The sequence below is a fragment of the Peromyscus maniculatus genome, chromosome 3 (assembly GCF_049852395.1).
Source record: "Peromyscus maniculatus bairdii isolate BWxNUB_F1_BW_parent chromosome 3, HU_Pman_BW_mat_3.1, whole genome shotgun sequence".
NCBI classification, from domain to species: domain Eukaryota; kingdom Metazoa; phylum Chordata; class Mammalia; order Rodentia; family Cricetidae; genus Peromyscus; species Peromyscus maniculatus.
The window spans coordinates 164,433,628-164,448,353 of record NC_134854.1 but is presented as its reverse complement, the minus strand read 5'-3'; the positions used below and the strand labels follow the sequence as shown (position 1 = coordinate 164,448,353).

The following is a 14,726-nucleotide window of genomic DNA, read 5'->3' as shown; positions in this document are numbered from 1 at the left end:
AGACGAAGTGTGACTCTTACAAGCCAGTGTCCTGCCTTTGTGCTCTCAATCCCCGTCGACTTTCAAGGTCCCTAGGTGCTCTATGGGGGCTTTCTCATTATATCTCCCTGTTTGATGTGGCTAAGTATAATGAACAGATTGCAAAGGACTTTTGTAAGAGGCCTGTGTGCACGGATTGTCTCAGAGCTGGTAAGCAGGGCGGGCGGTACTGCTGGTTCCAATCCCGAGGCTCAAGCTTTACACATACAAACCTCAATGAAAACGACCAAACTGCGCCCCTTCATCAAGCAATGAGACTCTCAGATCAAGCCTATGTCCTCTTGGTGTAGGAAGTAGGGGGAGTACATGTCTTCAGCTTGGGCTGGCATTTTTGTGTGAGCCTGTGTACCACACTGGGGGCACTTTGGGATATGTCAGAAGTATCAGGGGTCATTCAGAAGGTAGAAATTCAAGTAGAATTGTAAGTTGGGTGGGGGGAACTGAAATACCCTTCTCAAGTGCACAATCATTTATTGTCTCTACATACCACAGGGTTTAAATGCTTTTGTTTATATATTTACCAATGATGTAATTTATTAGTGGGGATCAAAGGACACCTATTGATCACTGCTCATTACACGGATGGGCCCAACAGTAGGTTTGCGAATTTGGGGGAGTGTCTTGAGTATCGCCCTCCCCTCATTCCAGTGTCCATGTGGCTGGGCAGATGTCCAGAGGGCTGCAATAGCCACACTTGGAAGATTCATGTGTCATTTGCCAGGAAGGATAAGGAACTTGCAATTTGGACTTCTGTATTTTTACATGGCTGTCTTTTCTATCTGTTTTATTCTAGTTTGTGAAGTAACTAAAATATTTTACTCATATTCTGTTAAAAAAGACTTCTTGTTTTTCTATTACTTTCTTTGCTTTGCTTAATCTATACCTACTCATACTTTTTATATATTTTTTCTTTCAAAGAAAAGCACATACATAAAACACTCACATACATGCACACACATCACATTTTATAAAATATGACTATTTCCTTTCTATATGCCTTTCAATGTTCAAAGTCTAATTATAATGCTGATAAACATCCCAATAGAAGTTTTACCCCTCATGACTCTCTTGCTTTTGGCTTTCATGAAGAAGGCTTGGCTATCAGATCCACATCCTAGGAATATAGCCTAAGACTTGTGAGTGGAAAGGCGCCCCCACTCTTCACTGCTAGGAAACGGCTCCTGCACCCTCATTTCACAACCCTTGTTTCTCCATCTTCGTCTCGTCACTATGGACACATTGACACGCTTTACATTCTCACATTAGAGTCACTGCCTGAATCTCCTGCTGGAGTTCATGTAGTGTTTCAAACCTGTACTACCATGGTCAGAAGTTGGGGCTGATGAATTATGTTGTAAAATTTAGTAAAAAAATATTGAATCGCTTTAATAAAGTCTATTTACTAAAGCCATTTTAAATCTGGGGATGGTGCCCACAGTACCTTCAAGACTGAAGCAGAAGGATCACTTCCAAGTCTAGACCAGCCTGGGCTAGACGGTGAGTTCAAGGCTAACACAGGCTATGGGTAATACGGGACCATGTCTCACAGAACAAGAGCAACAAAAGGCTGGGTATGGTAGTGCATGCTGTGGTATCAGAATTTCAGACATGGATCAGGATGAAGAGGAGCAGGAGTCTCAGGCTGGCTTAGATGCATAGCAAGTTTGAGGCCAACCTCCGTTTTGCAGGAGACCCTGTCTCAAAACAAAAGCATGAAACAAAGCAAGCAAAACAAACCCCAAGTTTTCAAAAATATCTTGGCTCTATTTTAGCAATCATGTATACTATCTATGCTCTGTACCATGTCATAATCATCATTTCCACCTCACAAGCAAGAGCCATAGCTATCAGTTACTCCTGTTAATTACTTTCAACTTACCAACACCTCTCATTACTTTCTTCCCATTTCTCTTCAGCATTTGAAAATGTAAATAGCAAATTGTTTTTCCTGTTTTAAAATAAATAAAAATAAATATAAATAAAAATAAAATATATGAAATAAATAAAAAATAAAACTTATATGAAAAATAGCAAGTACATGGCTCTGTATCCTCTTCTACCAGAACAATTAATTACAAACAAAACAACCTCTCTAAGGTGCTCTGACATCCTACACCTGCATGGACAGTGTGTCCTACACCCCTGCCTACAATCTGTGTCCATGTAGAATACTTCTATCCTTGTCCCTCCAGAAGTAAGCATTCCTGGGCAATATGTGGAGTGGATGAAGGTGGAATGGGAGTGTACATAGGGGTATGAACAAAAATAATTCAATTATGTGTAGTTTGAAAGAATTCAGTGGTGCCTGTAACTTCTTTGTTGCTCCAGATACTAGATAATTCCAGATGACAGGTAAAGTTAGTGGCTCCTTCTGACACCCAGTGCCACAACCTAGTAGTAAGCCTTTATGGTCACATACAAGTAATGGGAACAGTTTTCCATACAATAGGGACTGTTATTCCCCATTATTCCCAAATCATACTCTCCTCCACTGCTGCCCAGTCTTTCTAAGATACCACTTCCAGAGAATCCCTTCCCAAACTCCCCTATTTCCTGCCAGGTCCTGCTGAATTCTCTTGCTTGTCCTTCATGATGCTTCAGGAAATGGCCATTGTATGTAGGCAGACTGTTTCTTATTGGTCCTCTCCTCCTTCCTTACAATGGACGTACACTATGAGATCCCACCGATGCTGTCTCAGAGACAGCCCTGTGTATTTTCTTCTATTTCTCTCTTACCGGCTTGTACCAGAGGACCTTTCTATTTATTTCTCATAAGACCAAAGGGCTCTGTGCATAAAACTTAATAAATTCATAATTAACTTAATTTATATTTATTGAACACTAATAGCAAGATAGATAGTGACTAATCTAAAATGTTCCCACTTTCACAGTATAAAGAGAATAATAATTAAGCAATCTCAGAGTAGTGTACCTGGGGCTGTGACAGAGATTCCATATCTCTTGAAATCCCAGAGTTCTCTCTTCTGAAACTTCCCTGTTTCCCCTCTAGGCTGCTGCTGTACAAATCAGCACTTAACAGTTGTTACGGTTACGAATTGCTTCATGTAGACTTCAGTGCCTCTCCAATCGTTAACTGTGGAGAGAGAGCAGCAGCTTTCTTTTCTTACACCTTTGGCACACGCCACAGCACCTGAGTCAGCTGAGCAAGGCAAGGTAGATGAAGGAGAACCAACGTGGGCTTTAGAACTGGATCTTGGGTTTAATTTTCTACTTTTCCATTTTCTTCCATCACTTTTAAAGTAATAACTTCTAGAAACCATAATTTCCTCACACATGAAATAGGAATCACATATTCATCATGGCATTTCTTTGTGAGTTATAAAATGTTATAGTCCACAAAAATGTTCAGAACAGCCATTATTGACTCCAGAAGGGGAAGTCATGTTTACTGAAGTATTAGTGAATATGTGTATAAAGAGTTTGTTGAGGAAAATATCTTAACAGTTTAGAAAATTCTGTTTTTCCCCAAAACAACAAACTGTAGGCCTACAAGACGGAATAAAATAAGAATATCTGCTCACAGAAACCGTGTAAAGAGCATTTGCTCCTGGAAATCTAGTGCTTTGTTGAGTGACTATGTGCTTGTCTATGACTGTTCCTGCTGTAAGGCGGTTCTGATCTGCCTGCTCTAATGGATGCAGGATATGATGTTTTATAGGACAAATGCATGGTTTGCTTACTTGGGCAACTGTGGGAAAGTATATGAAGTGTGCACTGTCTCAGAATTATATGTAAACTCTGAACTGTGAAGTCTTGAGCTTTTATGATCCCTAATCAATGAATGCTCATTCATGCTTAAGTCTCCTTTCAAAGCTAGAGTGCCACCTCTGTTTGGGACTGTCCAGTGTCTTAGGCAAACAGGCCATTACCACTTCGTAATGGGTGGCTAAGGTGCCTTTGATGGTGTGAGAATAAACTGACTTTAGACTCTGGAGTTGGCCTCATCTACTGAGGTCAATATCCCCTTAACCAGTGCTGGTCATGGTACAGACAGGAATAGAGAGTTGGTGGGATTCTGTCCTTCTTCACATTACTCTTGGGTTTTCTACTAATAGTATAGGGAGCCTCAGGATTAGTATGTAAGAGTTTCTAAAATACTCATGAAGAAAGAGGATTCCTGATGTGCCTACTTCATAGAAGGAAAGAAAAAATGTCAGAGAAGTCAAAATACAGTATACCAGCTAATTGGCCTTGTGGACTCATGAGGAATAATGCATTCCTCCTGACATTCCCTCAGAATTTGACTTTTAGAAGCTTTATTTTCTAATGAGTGGTAATTGAGCATTCTTCTTTTGATCATTTTCCTGCTTTTTCACTTTGTAGAAAACTGTGAAAATTAAAAATCAGGTGAGCAGCAGACACCAAAGTACAGTGATGTGGTGTGGCAGCTTGTAGACCACTGCCTTCCTAAGCAGAGCTTAGGGGTACATTTCATTTGAGACAGTCTTATTAAAATAGCCACGATGGCCTCAGACTGAGGATCCTCTGCTTCAGTCTCCTGAGAGGATCATGCATGGAACATGCAGAGAGCACAGAATTTACCTCTGTAAAGTGTGTAAAAGAACCATTTTGGGTCATACTTTCTGCATGTACCCCCTCATTACACTCCTTTGCCTAATGAGTTAGAATTCCAACAAATTTTAGGACTCACCCAGGGTCTCTCACATGTAGGCAATCGCTCTACCACTGAACTACTCAGACCCAATGCTTTTGTTAAATGAACAAAAGGGATTATTGAGAAATAAAGTAGTGTCAGCAGGTGAAGGTAGTTGCTACCAAAGGTCCAAGGTCAGTGCTCAGAATTCACAGGCAACCGAGAGAACTGACTCCCTCAGATTGTCGCTTGACCTCCACACACACCCTGGTGCTCCTCTCCTGACACAGGGCTTCATATACAAAATAAATAAGTGTGTCTCATAAAAGATTTTAAAAGGAAAACCCAAAATAATATATTTTGCTTTTTCTGTATACATATTTTCATTAATATTAAATTCTGAACATCAATTACATATGTATCTGTGTATAAACAGATGAATTATCTCTTATCCCATTTTGGATAATGTTTTAGTGTTTTCATCTTGTTGTGTCAAAAAAGTGCTAAAAACAGCAGCAACAAACAATGTCAGGGAGGAAGAACTTAGTTTGACTCAAGATTTTAGACTCTTGTCATGGGTGGAGAAAAAGAATGAGGTGGCCTTCTTTATTTCTTCTGTCTCTTGGAGCTGATGGGACCCCAACTCATGGGGCTTGGCACCCATATTCAAAGTGTGTCTTCCATTACAACCTCTATCCATCACAACACACACATAGACACAGAGATACACACACACACACATCACACACAGACATAGAAACACACACACACAGACAGACATGTACACACAGAGACACACAGACACATACACAGACAGACAGACACACATACACATACACACAGAGACAGACAGACAAACATACACATACACACAGACACACACACACACACACACACACACACACACACACACACACACACACACTATGCTTCCCCAGTCTTCTAGGTGACCCTAAATCCAGTAAGAGTAATAATAAAGATCAACATCACAGACCAGGAAACTGACAACTGTGGGGATTTCAGTGTATGTTGCTCAAGTGATATGTTAACAAGGGAGTCTGAGAGGTTGGAGAGGTTGCTCAGTGGTTAGAGCACTTGCTGATCTTACAGAGGACCTGGGTTCAGTTCCCAGCACCCACATGGCAGCTCATGACCATCTGTAAGTCCAATCTGACTCCCTCTTGTGTTTTCCATGGGCACTACATTGCACTTGGTATACAGGCATACAGTTAGGCAAATACTCATACACATAAAATATTTTTTAAAGTGAACCTGAATTATACTTGAACAGTTAACCCCTAGTTCAGTCTGCTTAACCACTGAATTAAACTGTTTTGATGTTGTAATAGTTTACTGCATGGGGAAGTGCCACATATATTTTATTTAGCATTTAAACTTTGTTTCTGATTATAATCAAGACTATCAAACGTCCAGCTGGTTGCCATTATTCAGTGAGTGTCTCCATCTTCATTATACCCCTGTAACAACTTTACAAATATGGGCACACAGACCAAAACTATGACGAATTCTTCAACCTCATTTCTTCCTTCAGACTCACAGATGCAAATGGCTTTTTAGTTGAGTTTACCAACAGTTGTAGTAAAACTGCTCTAGATTCTTCTTACAGAAATGTGAAGTATGATAGGCATTCAGTCTCTAGTTGTCCTAAATAGTAACTTCTTTGACAGGGTAAATACTCAATGGAAATACTTCTTCGATGTGTGGTCCTGTCTCTAGTATAGAGGCAGCTTATGGTTAACCTTGGAGTCCTGGTAGTGAGGATCTCCTAGGCCTTGAGGTGTGTCCAAGAGATGTTTGATCTTGAGACACAGCATACAAATCTTCAGCAGGGAGGTAACAAGGCTGTCAGCACCGAATGTGCTTTGTTTTTTCAGGTACTATTGGTTAATGTATTAGCAATTTTCTAAATGCTGCTTTTGCTTATTAAGAGGCTTGCAGGGCACATGAAAACATACACCTCACACCCAAATGTAGTATCTCTAGCTCCCAGCAAACGTGATTATGAAGAAATATTTAGGGAGAAGACCACTAGACCGTCCTTCTGCAGCATCTGCGTGGAGAACCAAATGTTTTCTCAACTGCCTTTCCTGGTCTGGCCTCTCTCTTGACCACCTGAATAGTCACCCTTTATAAACAATGTCTTATTACACATATCTGCTTATCATATGGGAACAGTGTGATGGTTGTATAGACAGGACAACCTGTGGGCATCAGCCATCTCCTTCCACTATGTAGATATTGGGAATTGAACTCAGGTCCTCAGGTTTGATGGAAAGATCCTTTACCAAGCTGAACCATCTCACTGGACAAGAAAGTTCACTCTTAAATCTGTTTCATTTGCAAGGATTTATCTGTTTTGTAAAGATGATAGTGATATCATATATACCATTGTCTAATCGTCACATTATAAAAATTAAGGCAAATTTTGTCACATTTCTAAATGCAACCTATTTTCAAAATGCAACATTGACAAAAACAAATCAGTCCCAGACTCTCCAGTCTATTTTGTTAGTGTGAAATCAGTAGGAAGAAGGCTGAGGAGAAGGCACTAGGGTGAGGAGAGGACTCCAGGGGAAGAGCACTTGCCGTATGTGTATGGGGACCTGAGTTTGAATCCCCATGCCTACGTCGGCAATCAGAAGACATGTGAACATTTAGATAAATGCCAAAATGACTCGTTTAGGTCAGAAAAAATGCCATTAACCTCTAACATGTGCTGGCCCTTTCTGCCCTTGCTCCTCCCCTCCTCCATCAGTTTCCCCACAGAACATTTAGGCTGCTGAGTCCTGCCATTAAATGACCTGGTTCTTCCTTACTCTCACTACTGGTCCCCAACCACGCACCCTTCCCCGCTATCGCTCACCTTATTCTACAGGGAAAGCTCTTGAGGTACAGTGGACATCACGCTCTTTGAATCTCATGTTTGGGCGCCCCTTCTCAAGTGTGTGAGTGAGGAATGCTGGAGCAGGGCAAAAGAATGGTGTCAGACATTCCCAGGTATGCCTGCATTTTGAGTTCAAGGCTGAGCCTTTGACAAGAAGCTCATGTGTGCATATCACTCTCAGTAAGCTAGCTGTTGTCCATTGTGGTTGGGTTGATCACTGCCAGCGGGATGCAATTTGAAAACAAATGCAAATCATAGTTCTTTGTTCAGTAGTGAAGTGTAAGCCCAAGCTGACTTTCCAGCTCAGGGCTTGAGAAGAAATGCAAACCAGAGCAGAACTTTGTAGTATCACTACCAGGCTGGACTGCAATCTACAAGAGTCCATTTTTCAACTTGGGGGAAGAAAATTAAACAGTACTTAACACTGCTTATGGTATCCCAAAATACAAGCAAATGTTGACTTGGATCCTATGTGTGAAATGTAAGGAAGTTATTTTTATAACATGGGAACTTTTCCTGTCAACCTGTGAGCCCTGTTACTGGCTTCAATATTAGATGCCCATAGTGGATTTTGACTGTGCTGAAGAAAGTTTCTAGGTTTATTCAGTGTGTATATTCATCATTTTTCTTGTTATTAAGTACTTGGCTAGAGACGGTCGTAGAGAGGAGGGTTTCTTTTATGTCACAGATCAAGGGACTACAGACCATCATGGTGAGGGGAACAAGAGGCAGCTGATATCACTACATTCCAAGGCAGGAATCAGAGAGATCAATGCTGGTGCCTAGCTGTCTTTCTCTGTTTTTATTCAGGCCAAGTCTCCACCCCATTAATATCATTTCCCACGTCCACAGTGAGTCTTCCCTGCTCAGTGGCTTTGTTGCTTAGTTAAACCATCACAGACACAACCAGAGGTGTGTTTCCATGGCAATTCTAAATCCTATCTGGTTGACAATGAAGATTAGCCAGTACAATGTTCTTGCAAAGTCATCACAGGACTTGAAATAGAGAGTTTTCTGAGGATCATGTAGCAAAAGCACAGAGTCTATCTGTGCACTTTACCAGTTCTTCCATCTTTGGATTGATGTATAAATGCTAGAAGATAAGTGATAAGATAGACATATGATAGAAGATAGACAGTTGATATATGCTTGAGAGACAGATAATAGATAAGTGATATATAAATGGATAATAAATATATAAGTAATGAGATATATCTCTATATATACATATTCATATATATGATTATCTGTTTATCTACCTATGATTATGATTACATATATGGAGAGAAAGACAGGGAGTATCTGTGTCTTTGTAGCCCTGAGTAACCTAAACTCATTATGCAGACAGGACTGCCCTACAACTCACAGAAATCTAGCTGCCTTTGACCCCAAAATGCAGAAATTAAAGGCATGTACCACCATGCCCAGCCCATTTGCTATACATATTTTTTTTTACAATAATTGATTGTTCAACATCATCTTCTATCTACAAGATGGACTTCTTGGGACAATGCATTAGATCAGGGCTTTCCACCCAGCAATCCATTGTTGTGGACGTTTGTGGAAGATTTCAGGAGTAGATTCATACTGGTATCATGAATATCATGAATATCAATGGGAAATCAACTCTCTAAAGTGGTGGTGAAATGGGTTGTGTGATTTCAGACGTGTGTGTATGTACACATAAGGGTTGTGCTCAGGATAAAAGCTTAAGCAGTCTCCCAGGAGCCTGTAACCTAAGAGAAAGCAAGCATAGTATCATGTTCATGAAAAGAAAATTGTGAAGAAGTCAACCAAGGAAAGTGCTGTGAAGATTTAAAGAAGGTCTATGTGGGGATCATTGTGACCCTTGACACTGCCCCATCTGACAGGGTACAAGGCGTGACAATCCATTACAAGCCAAGAAGGTGTGGCGTGAGTGATCTTGTTCTTTTAAACAACATTTAAGAAATAAATGCACAAACTAGGAATTAAGATAGCTTTCAAAGTTTTGTTTTTGTATTTGTTGGTGATTTTTATGGGACTTCTCATTGCTAGCTTGACCTCGTGAGGCAGAGTACGTCTTCTGTGCATCTCTCTGGAGGCTGGTGCTGCTGTATCCCCCCACAGTCAGTAGACTGGTTTTGATGACACTTGAATCAGTCATCATCCAGGCCTTCTCTGTTGCTTCTTCTGTGTTTGAAGTCCTAGTTTACCGAAACAAGAGGGAAATAGATAACTTTAAAAACAAACTATCCATTATTTTTACTCTGATCAACTAGATAGGAAAAAAATATCATACTGAGTTCATAACACCATTTAAATGTTAAAGGTCATTTTTAATTTCATTAGCTAGAAGGATCGACAGGATTTACAAGTCTAGACTGTTTTAACTAATTGGAAAGCATTTTTCTCTTATAGAAATTGAATGTATTAGAAGGAAATTTTTGTTTTCATAATTATTAGGAAGAAGACAGTCTATCTTGATCACATATGATAGATAAGCAATTATTTATTTTTTTGAGAAAAAAAGCATGTTATTGCTAAGGTCAGATGCAAGGGTTCTGAAGCCCACTAGGTTTCCTCATTATTCAATGTTCCTATGACCTCAGTAATTTCTCTAGTCTGAGTACCTTAGTCTCTCTATTAACTGGAAATCATAATTAGTCCTACTATGATGATTAAATTTAGGCCTTTAAAAGTCTTATAAGACTCTTTAAAATGCTTGATATAAGCTATTCAGTTATTATTATAGTCTAATAAATGGGATATAAATATAATGTTTTTTACTACCATCTCTGAATTTTGTTTCCACATATAGAACCAAAACGTAAGTAAGATAATATGTCTTATAAGATCAAAAGCTAAGGATGAAGTGCTGTTTGGATCTGTTGAATTATATTAGTATAGTTCTTTTTTCAACTGAAGTAATACTTTCTCATTATCCAAATTTACATTTAAATATTAGACACAGTATTTTCCTCCCAGTATTTGTAGTGAAATGCTGTTTTTCGGAAGAGTGAGAAGTATTTCACAAGGGTGCTTCAGCGAGGGCCTCTGGTGAGCACACCATTTCTTGCTCTTCTGCTTGCAAAGGTAACCCACAGAAGTCTGCTGAGGACAACAGGAAACCTCCAAAGCATTCACAGATGTGGTCACTCTGATATTACTGAACAGCGTAGCACACCTGGTAGTTGTGTGTGTTTGTCTGTAAAATCCTGAGATTTACTCTCAGATTTTAGAAGTAGATTAGATTCATATGGCAATTCTAGCCCTTTTTTGCTTCTGAAAGTCTAGTATCTGAGTTTCATCTGCCACCAAAGTGAAGAGAAACACGTGGCCATGTTTTACACACAGCGAAGACAATCTGGGGAAGAAACTGGGACCAAGACTCTCCTGACTGGAGGCTCAGCCAGCTCTCCCCAACAAGATATTCATCATGCAAATGAATGATGGAGTTTCAGACTGAAGCAGCTGCTAGCCACCCATTAAAGAGATTAGCAGCGCCAAGGCTCAAATGTCATCAGACAGGTGAAGTGGCAATAAGGTGGAGTCCTGTGTTAGCAACAATTCTTGATGAGTTTTCTTTAAGTGTGTCCTGCCGTGGCACCTGAATTTAGAACCCCATAATACAGGTTAAATCATTCAAAACATCACCTTCCAGTGTGTAAGGTGTGGGAATGCAAGGTACGGGAAATGGGATCCTTTGTTTGGGAGTCATGTCTATCTTTTATACCAGATTGCATGCTAGTGTGGGAGCCATCCTCTCTCAGGATAGTCTGCTGTAGAAAGGCGTGCGGTCCTCAGTCAGCTGCAGGGTTCTTGTGTCTAGAGCTCTCCATGCTTTCATGTGAGAACCAGGTATACACAGGTGTACTTGGAGTGAAGCCTCACTTGAGGTGCGTTAACTTTGACCAGGGAGAGAAATGAACTGAAAAAATCTTTGGTGAGCACTGAATAGAAATGGTTTTTGCTGCATTCTGTATTGTTGATGATGTGTACTGTGGGCTGTTCATGAGAAATATTCTTATTAGCTTGCTGAATGAAGTATTCAGTGCTCTGACTCAGAGGAGCCTGTGTGTGCTGTTTCTGTGAGTGCTTATATTTATGTACAGTTTTAAATAAATAACTCCAAAAGTAGGCATGTAGTTTCCCTCCAAGGGCTTGTAATCACTGCACAATGTAGGCTGTATCCTAAACTCAATAACATCAGAAACTAAATTGTATGTGTACAATATTCACTGAAAGTATCAGAGGTGTATTCTGTGATAGGAAGAAAGGGACGTTACTTGGGATTAGGCTATATGGGATTTAGTACTGTAATTTAGAAGACTTTGCTAGCTTACATTTGCTTCTCCTCCTCCTCCTCCACCCCTCCCCCTCTTCCTTTTCCCCTTGTGTTTTCTCCATGTGCCTCAGGCCATCCAACAATCTGATGGTTCTCCTACAGCTAATGTTCCTGTACCCACTAACATCTACTTAAAATCATATTCACATAAAATGATTTGGTTGATAATTATTTTCAATGATTGAGATGACAAGATTTTAGCCAAGTAATTCAGTATACTCAAGCAGGCCAATATTAGCCTTAATTTTAAAAGAATGATATATCAGTGTCTCTTTTGTATTTTGGGGGTCTGATATCAACTCTCATACAGAAAATAAAAGCATTAACACACAGAGAGTATGATCTTATATAGTCCACTTGCTCACACTATTTTAAAGGAGACCTTCCATGCCCTACAAATGAGAAATGTAATCAGAGTGAAACTCACAAAGCTCTGATGACACAGTTTTGCTCATGACAGTACCCTGCTTTGTGGGAACTTAGAGGACTGTGGACACAAGTGAGGACTCCCCGGAAAATGCTTAAGTAAGAAAACTGTCTATCATGCCAGCTTCATGATTTTTAAAAATGCCTGGAGTATCTTCGACACAAAATATACCCTGTATATTACAAATGTTACAAATTTGTGGTTGAAATTTGGGAGAGAAAAGATAAGAGAATACAAAAATAGAAAGTTTTTGAATTAAGAAAGCGTCCCTCATGGGCAGATAATTGCAGAGAAGCAAACCTTTGGGGGACTGGTTAACAGGGCACTTGCTACTACAAGTGAAATGCAGGGGAGGACCAGAAAGCAGGCTGCCAGCAGGGAGTCCTGTGAGGAAAGTTTCCACAGAAGCAAACACAGTCTTACTGTTTTCCTGCCCAGTGTCCAAGTCTCCAGTGTGGGTGGAGCTTTGTAAGACTGAGAGGGAGAGGGGCCCCCAGAGAGACCACATGCCATTTGGGGGACAGTGAAGATGCTTCTTCACCCAGCTGAAGATGAAGACAAGGCGAGGTATATATGATCTGTTTAAATGTTCCAGAGTCACCAGGAAGTTAATACAGTGGACAGCTCCATCCCATATTCACACCAACAGCTGAGACCTTTAGACAAAAACCAGGACGGTGGGACTACACTGCCATCGAGTTTAAGAAGTTGCCACCTCACTTTATGGCAAGGGGACTCCTATTTTGTTTTCGCCTGTGAAGCAATTAATTGCTGACTCACTCTTGAGCTGGCTTGCAACATGAAGAGAAGTTTTAAAATTTTCTCTGCTCTTTGCTCTTCCAAGAGTGACAGGTCACATTTGTATATGTCTACAGAATAAGTCCCAGAGCTCCTTCTCCCCAAAGAAAGCTTACTGACTTTTAAACCACTCACCCCTCTTTCCTGTCTCTTCTAGGAAGTCGATGGCAATAAAGTTATGTCTTCATTGGCCCCGTACAACTCATCTACCTCACCTCAGAAGGCAGAAGAAGGTGGGCGACAGAGCGGCGAGTCCGTGTCAAGCACAGCCCTGGGGACTCCGGAGCGGCGCAAGGGCAGCTTAGCGGATGTGGTTGACACCTTAAAGCAGAGGAAGATGGAAGAACTAATCAAGAATGAGCCTGAAGGTAAAGGCCGGGAAAGGAAACTGTGCCATGCCCTTCCTGCTTGAAGTAGTTTGATGTAGCTTCTAGTTCTGATGTTTGCTTTAGATTCTTAAATTGGACAAAGTAGGAAACTATGGCTATGAAGATTATTCCTTCCTTCTTCCTCCCTCCCTCCCTTCCTCTCTCTCCCTCCCTCCCTCCCTCCCTTCCTCTCTCTCCCTCCTTCCCTCTCTCCTTCCTCCCTTCCTCCCTCCTTCCTTCCTCCCTTCCTTCTTCTCTCCCTCCCTCTCTCTCTTTCTCTCTATCTTTTTCTTCTCAGAGATACTAAGATTTTTTAAATCCTAAATTCATATTGCAGTGTGAGCCTTATTTTTATATACGAGTAAGTTAACTTGAGTGAAACTTAAAGATTCAAGAATAGAATGCCACAGCATTGCCCAGAAGATCCACCTACTAGTCACGTATCTGGAGCCTGCACTGTACATCTCTAGTAAATTTTCCTCCTCAAGAACCATTTTAGAATTGTGTTACATTTGTAACCTTTAAACATCATTATATCTTCTCCCACCTTGATCTTAGGTCAACTCCTTATATAGTCCATAAGAATGTGATTATAGTTACTTAGAAGTAACCCCACTCACATTTTTGGACTTTTTGAATTCTTTCTTTTGGGGGTTCCAGCTGTGAAACTCTTTCATAGTTACTGATAGCAGCCTGAATTCAACATGCATATGTCCAAAGCAAACCAAGAAAAAAAAACTTGCTAACTTGTCCAAGGTTAGATCCAGATGGTGACTTGTTCCAATTTAACCCTGGCAGAGTCCAGGGTGTAGAAGCCATTCAGCACCCAAGAGTGGTTCTCTTCATCAGCTGCAAGTCCCAAGTGAGCAAACCAGCAAACACAGTGGAGAGATGTACTTTGATTATAATTCATGTCTGACATGCAAGGTATGAGAGCCAATACATTTTCAGGTCCCTGGGAGCATCATGGCTGAGTTTTTGGGAAGATATTGCTTAACTCTATAAGGAACTGCCGAACTGTCTGCAAAGTGTCCATAAAATTTCCTTCTTGACATCATTAAAGGGAGGTCCTGCCTGTTCATGTCCCCCTCAGCCTTCGACACGGCTGTGTTTGGGAATTTTTGTTCATTCAAACGGCTATCTCATTGTTGGTTTACTCTGCAGCTCCCCAATGACCATTAATGTTCAGATATCTTCGTGCATGGATTTTACATCTCTGTGTCTTTATGGAAGTATCTCTGTAGTGC

At 40.6% G+C, this 14,726-nt stretch overlaps 1 protein-coding gene across 10 annotated transcripts in view; it reads left to right on the top strand.

Annotated features, from left to right (window-relative positions):
• Positions 1-14,726, top strand: part of Sox5 (SRY-box transcription factor 5) — a 1,002,153-nt gene that overhangs the window by 686,516 nt on the left and 300,911 nt on the right. For all 10 annotated transcript variants that reach the window (XM_076568276.1, XM_076568278.1, XM_016008328.3 and 7 more), the window contains one exon: positions 13,269-13,479. In XM_076568276.1, the coding sequence (XP_076424391.1) occupies positions 13,269-13,479 (211 nt within the window). The remainder of the gene's footprint in view (positions 1-13,268; positions 13,480-14,726) is intronic.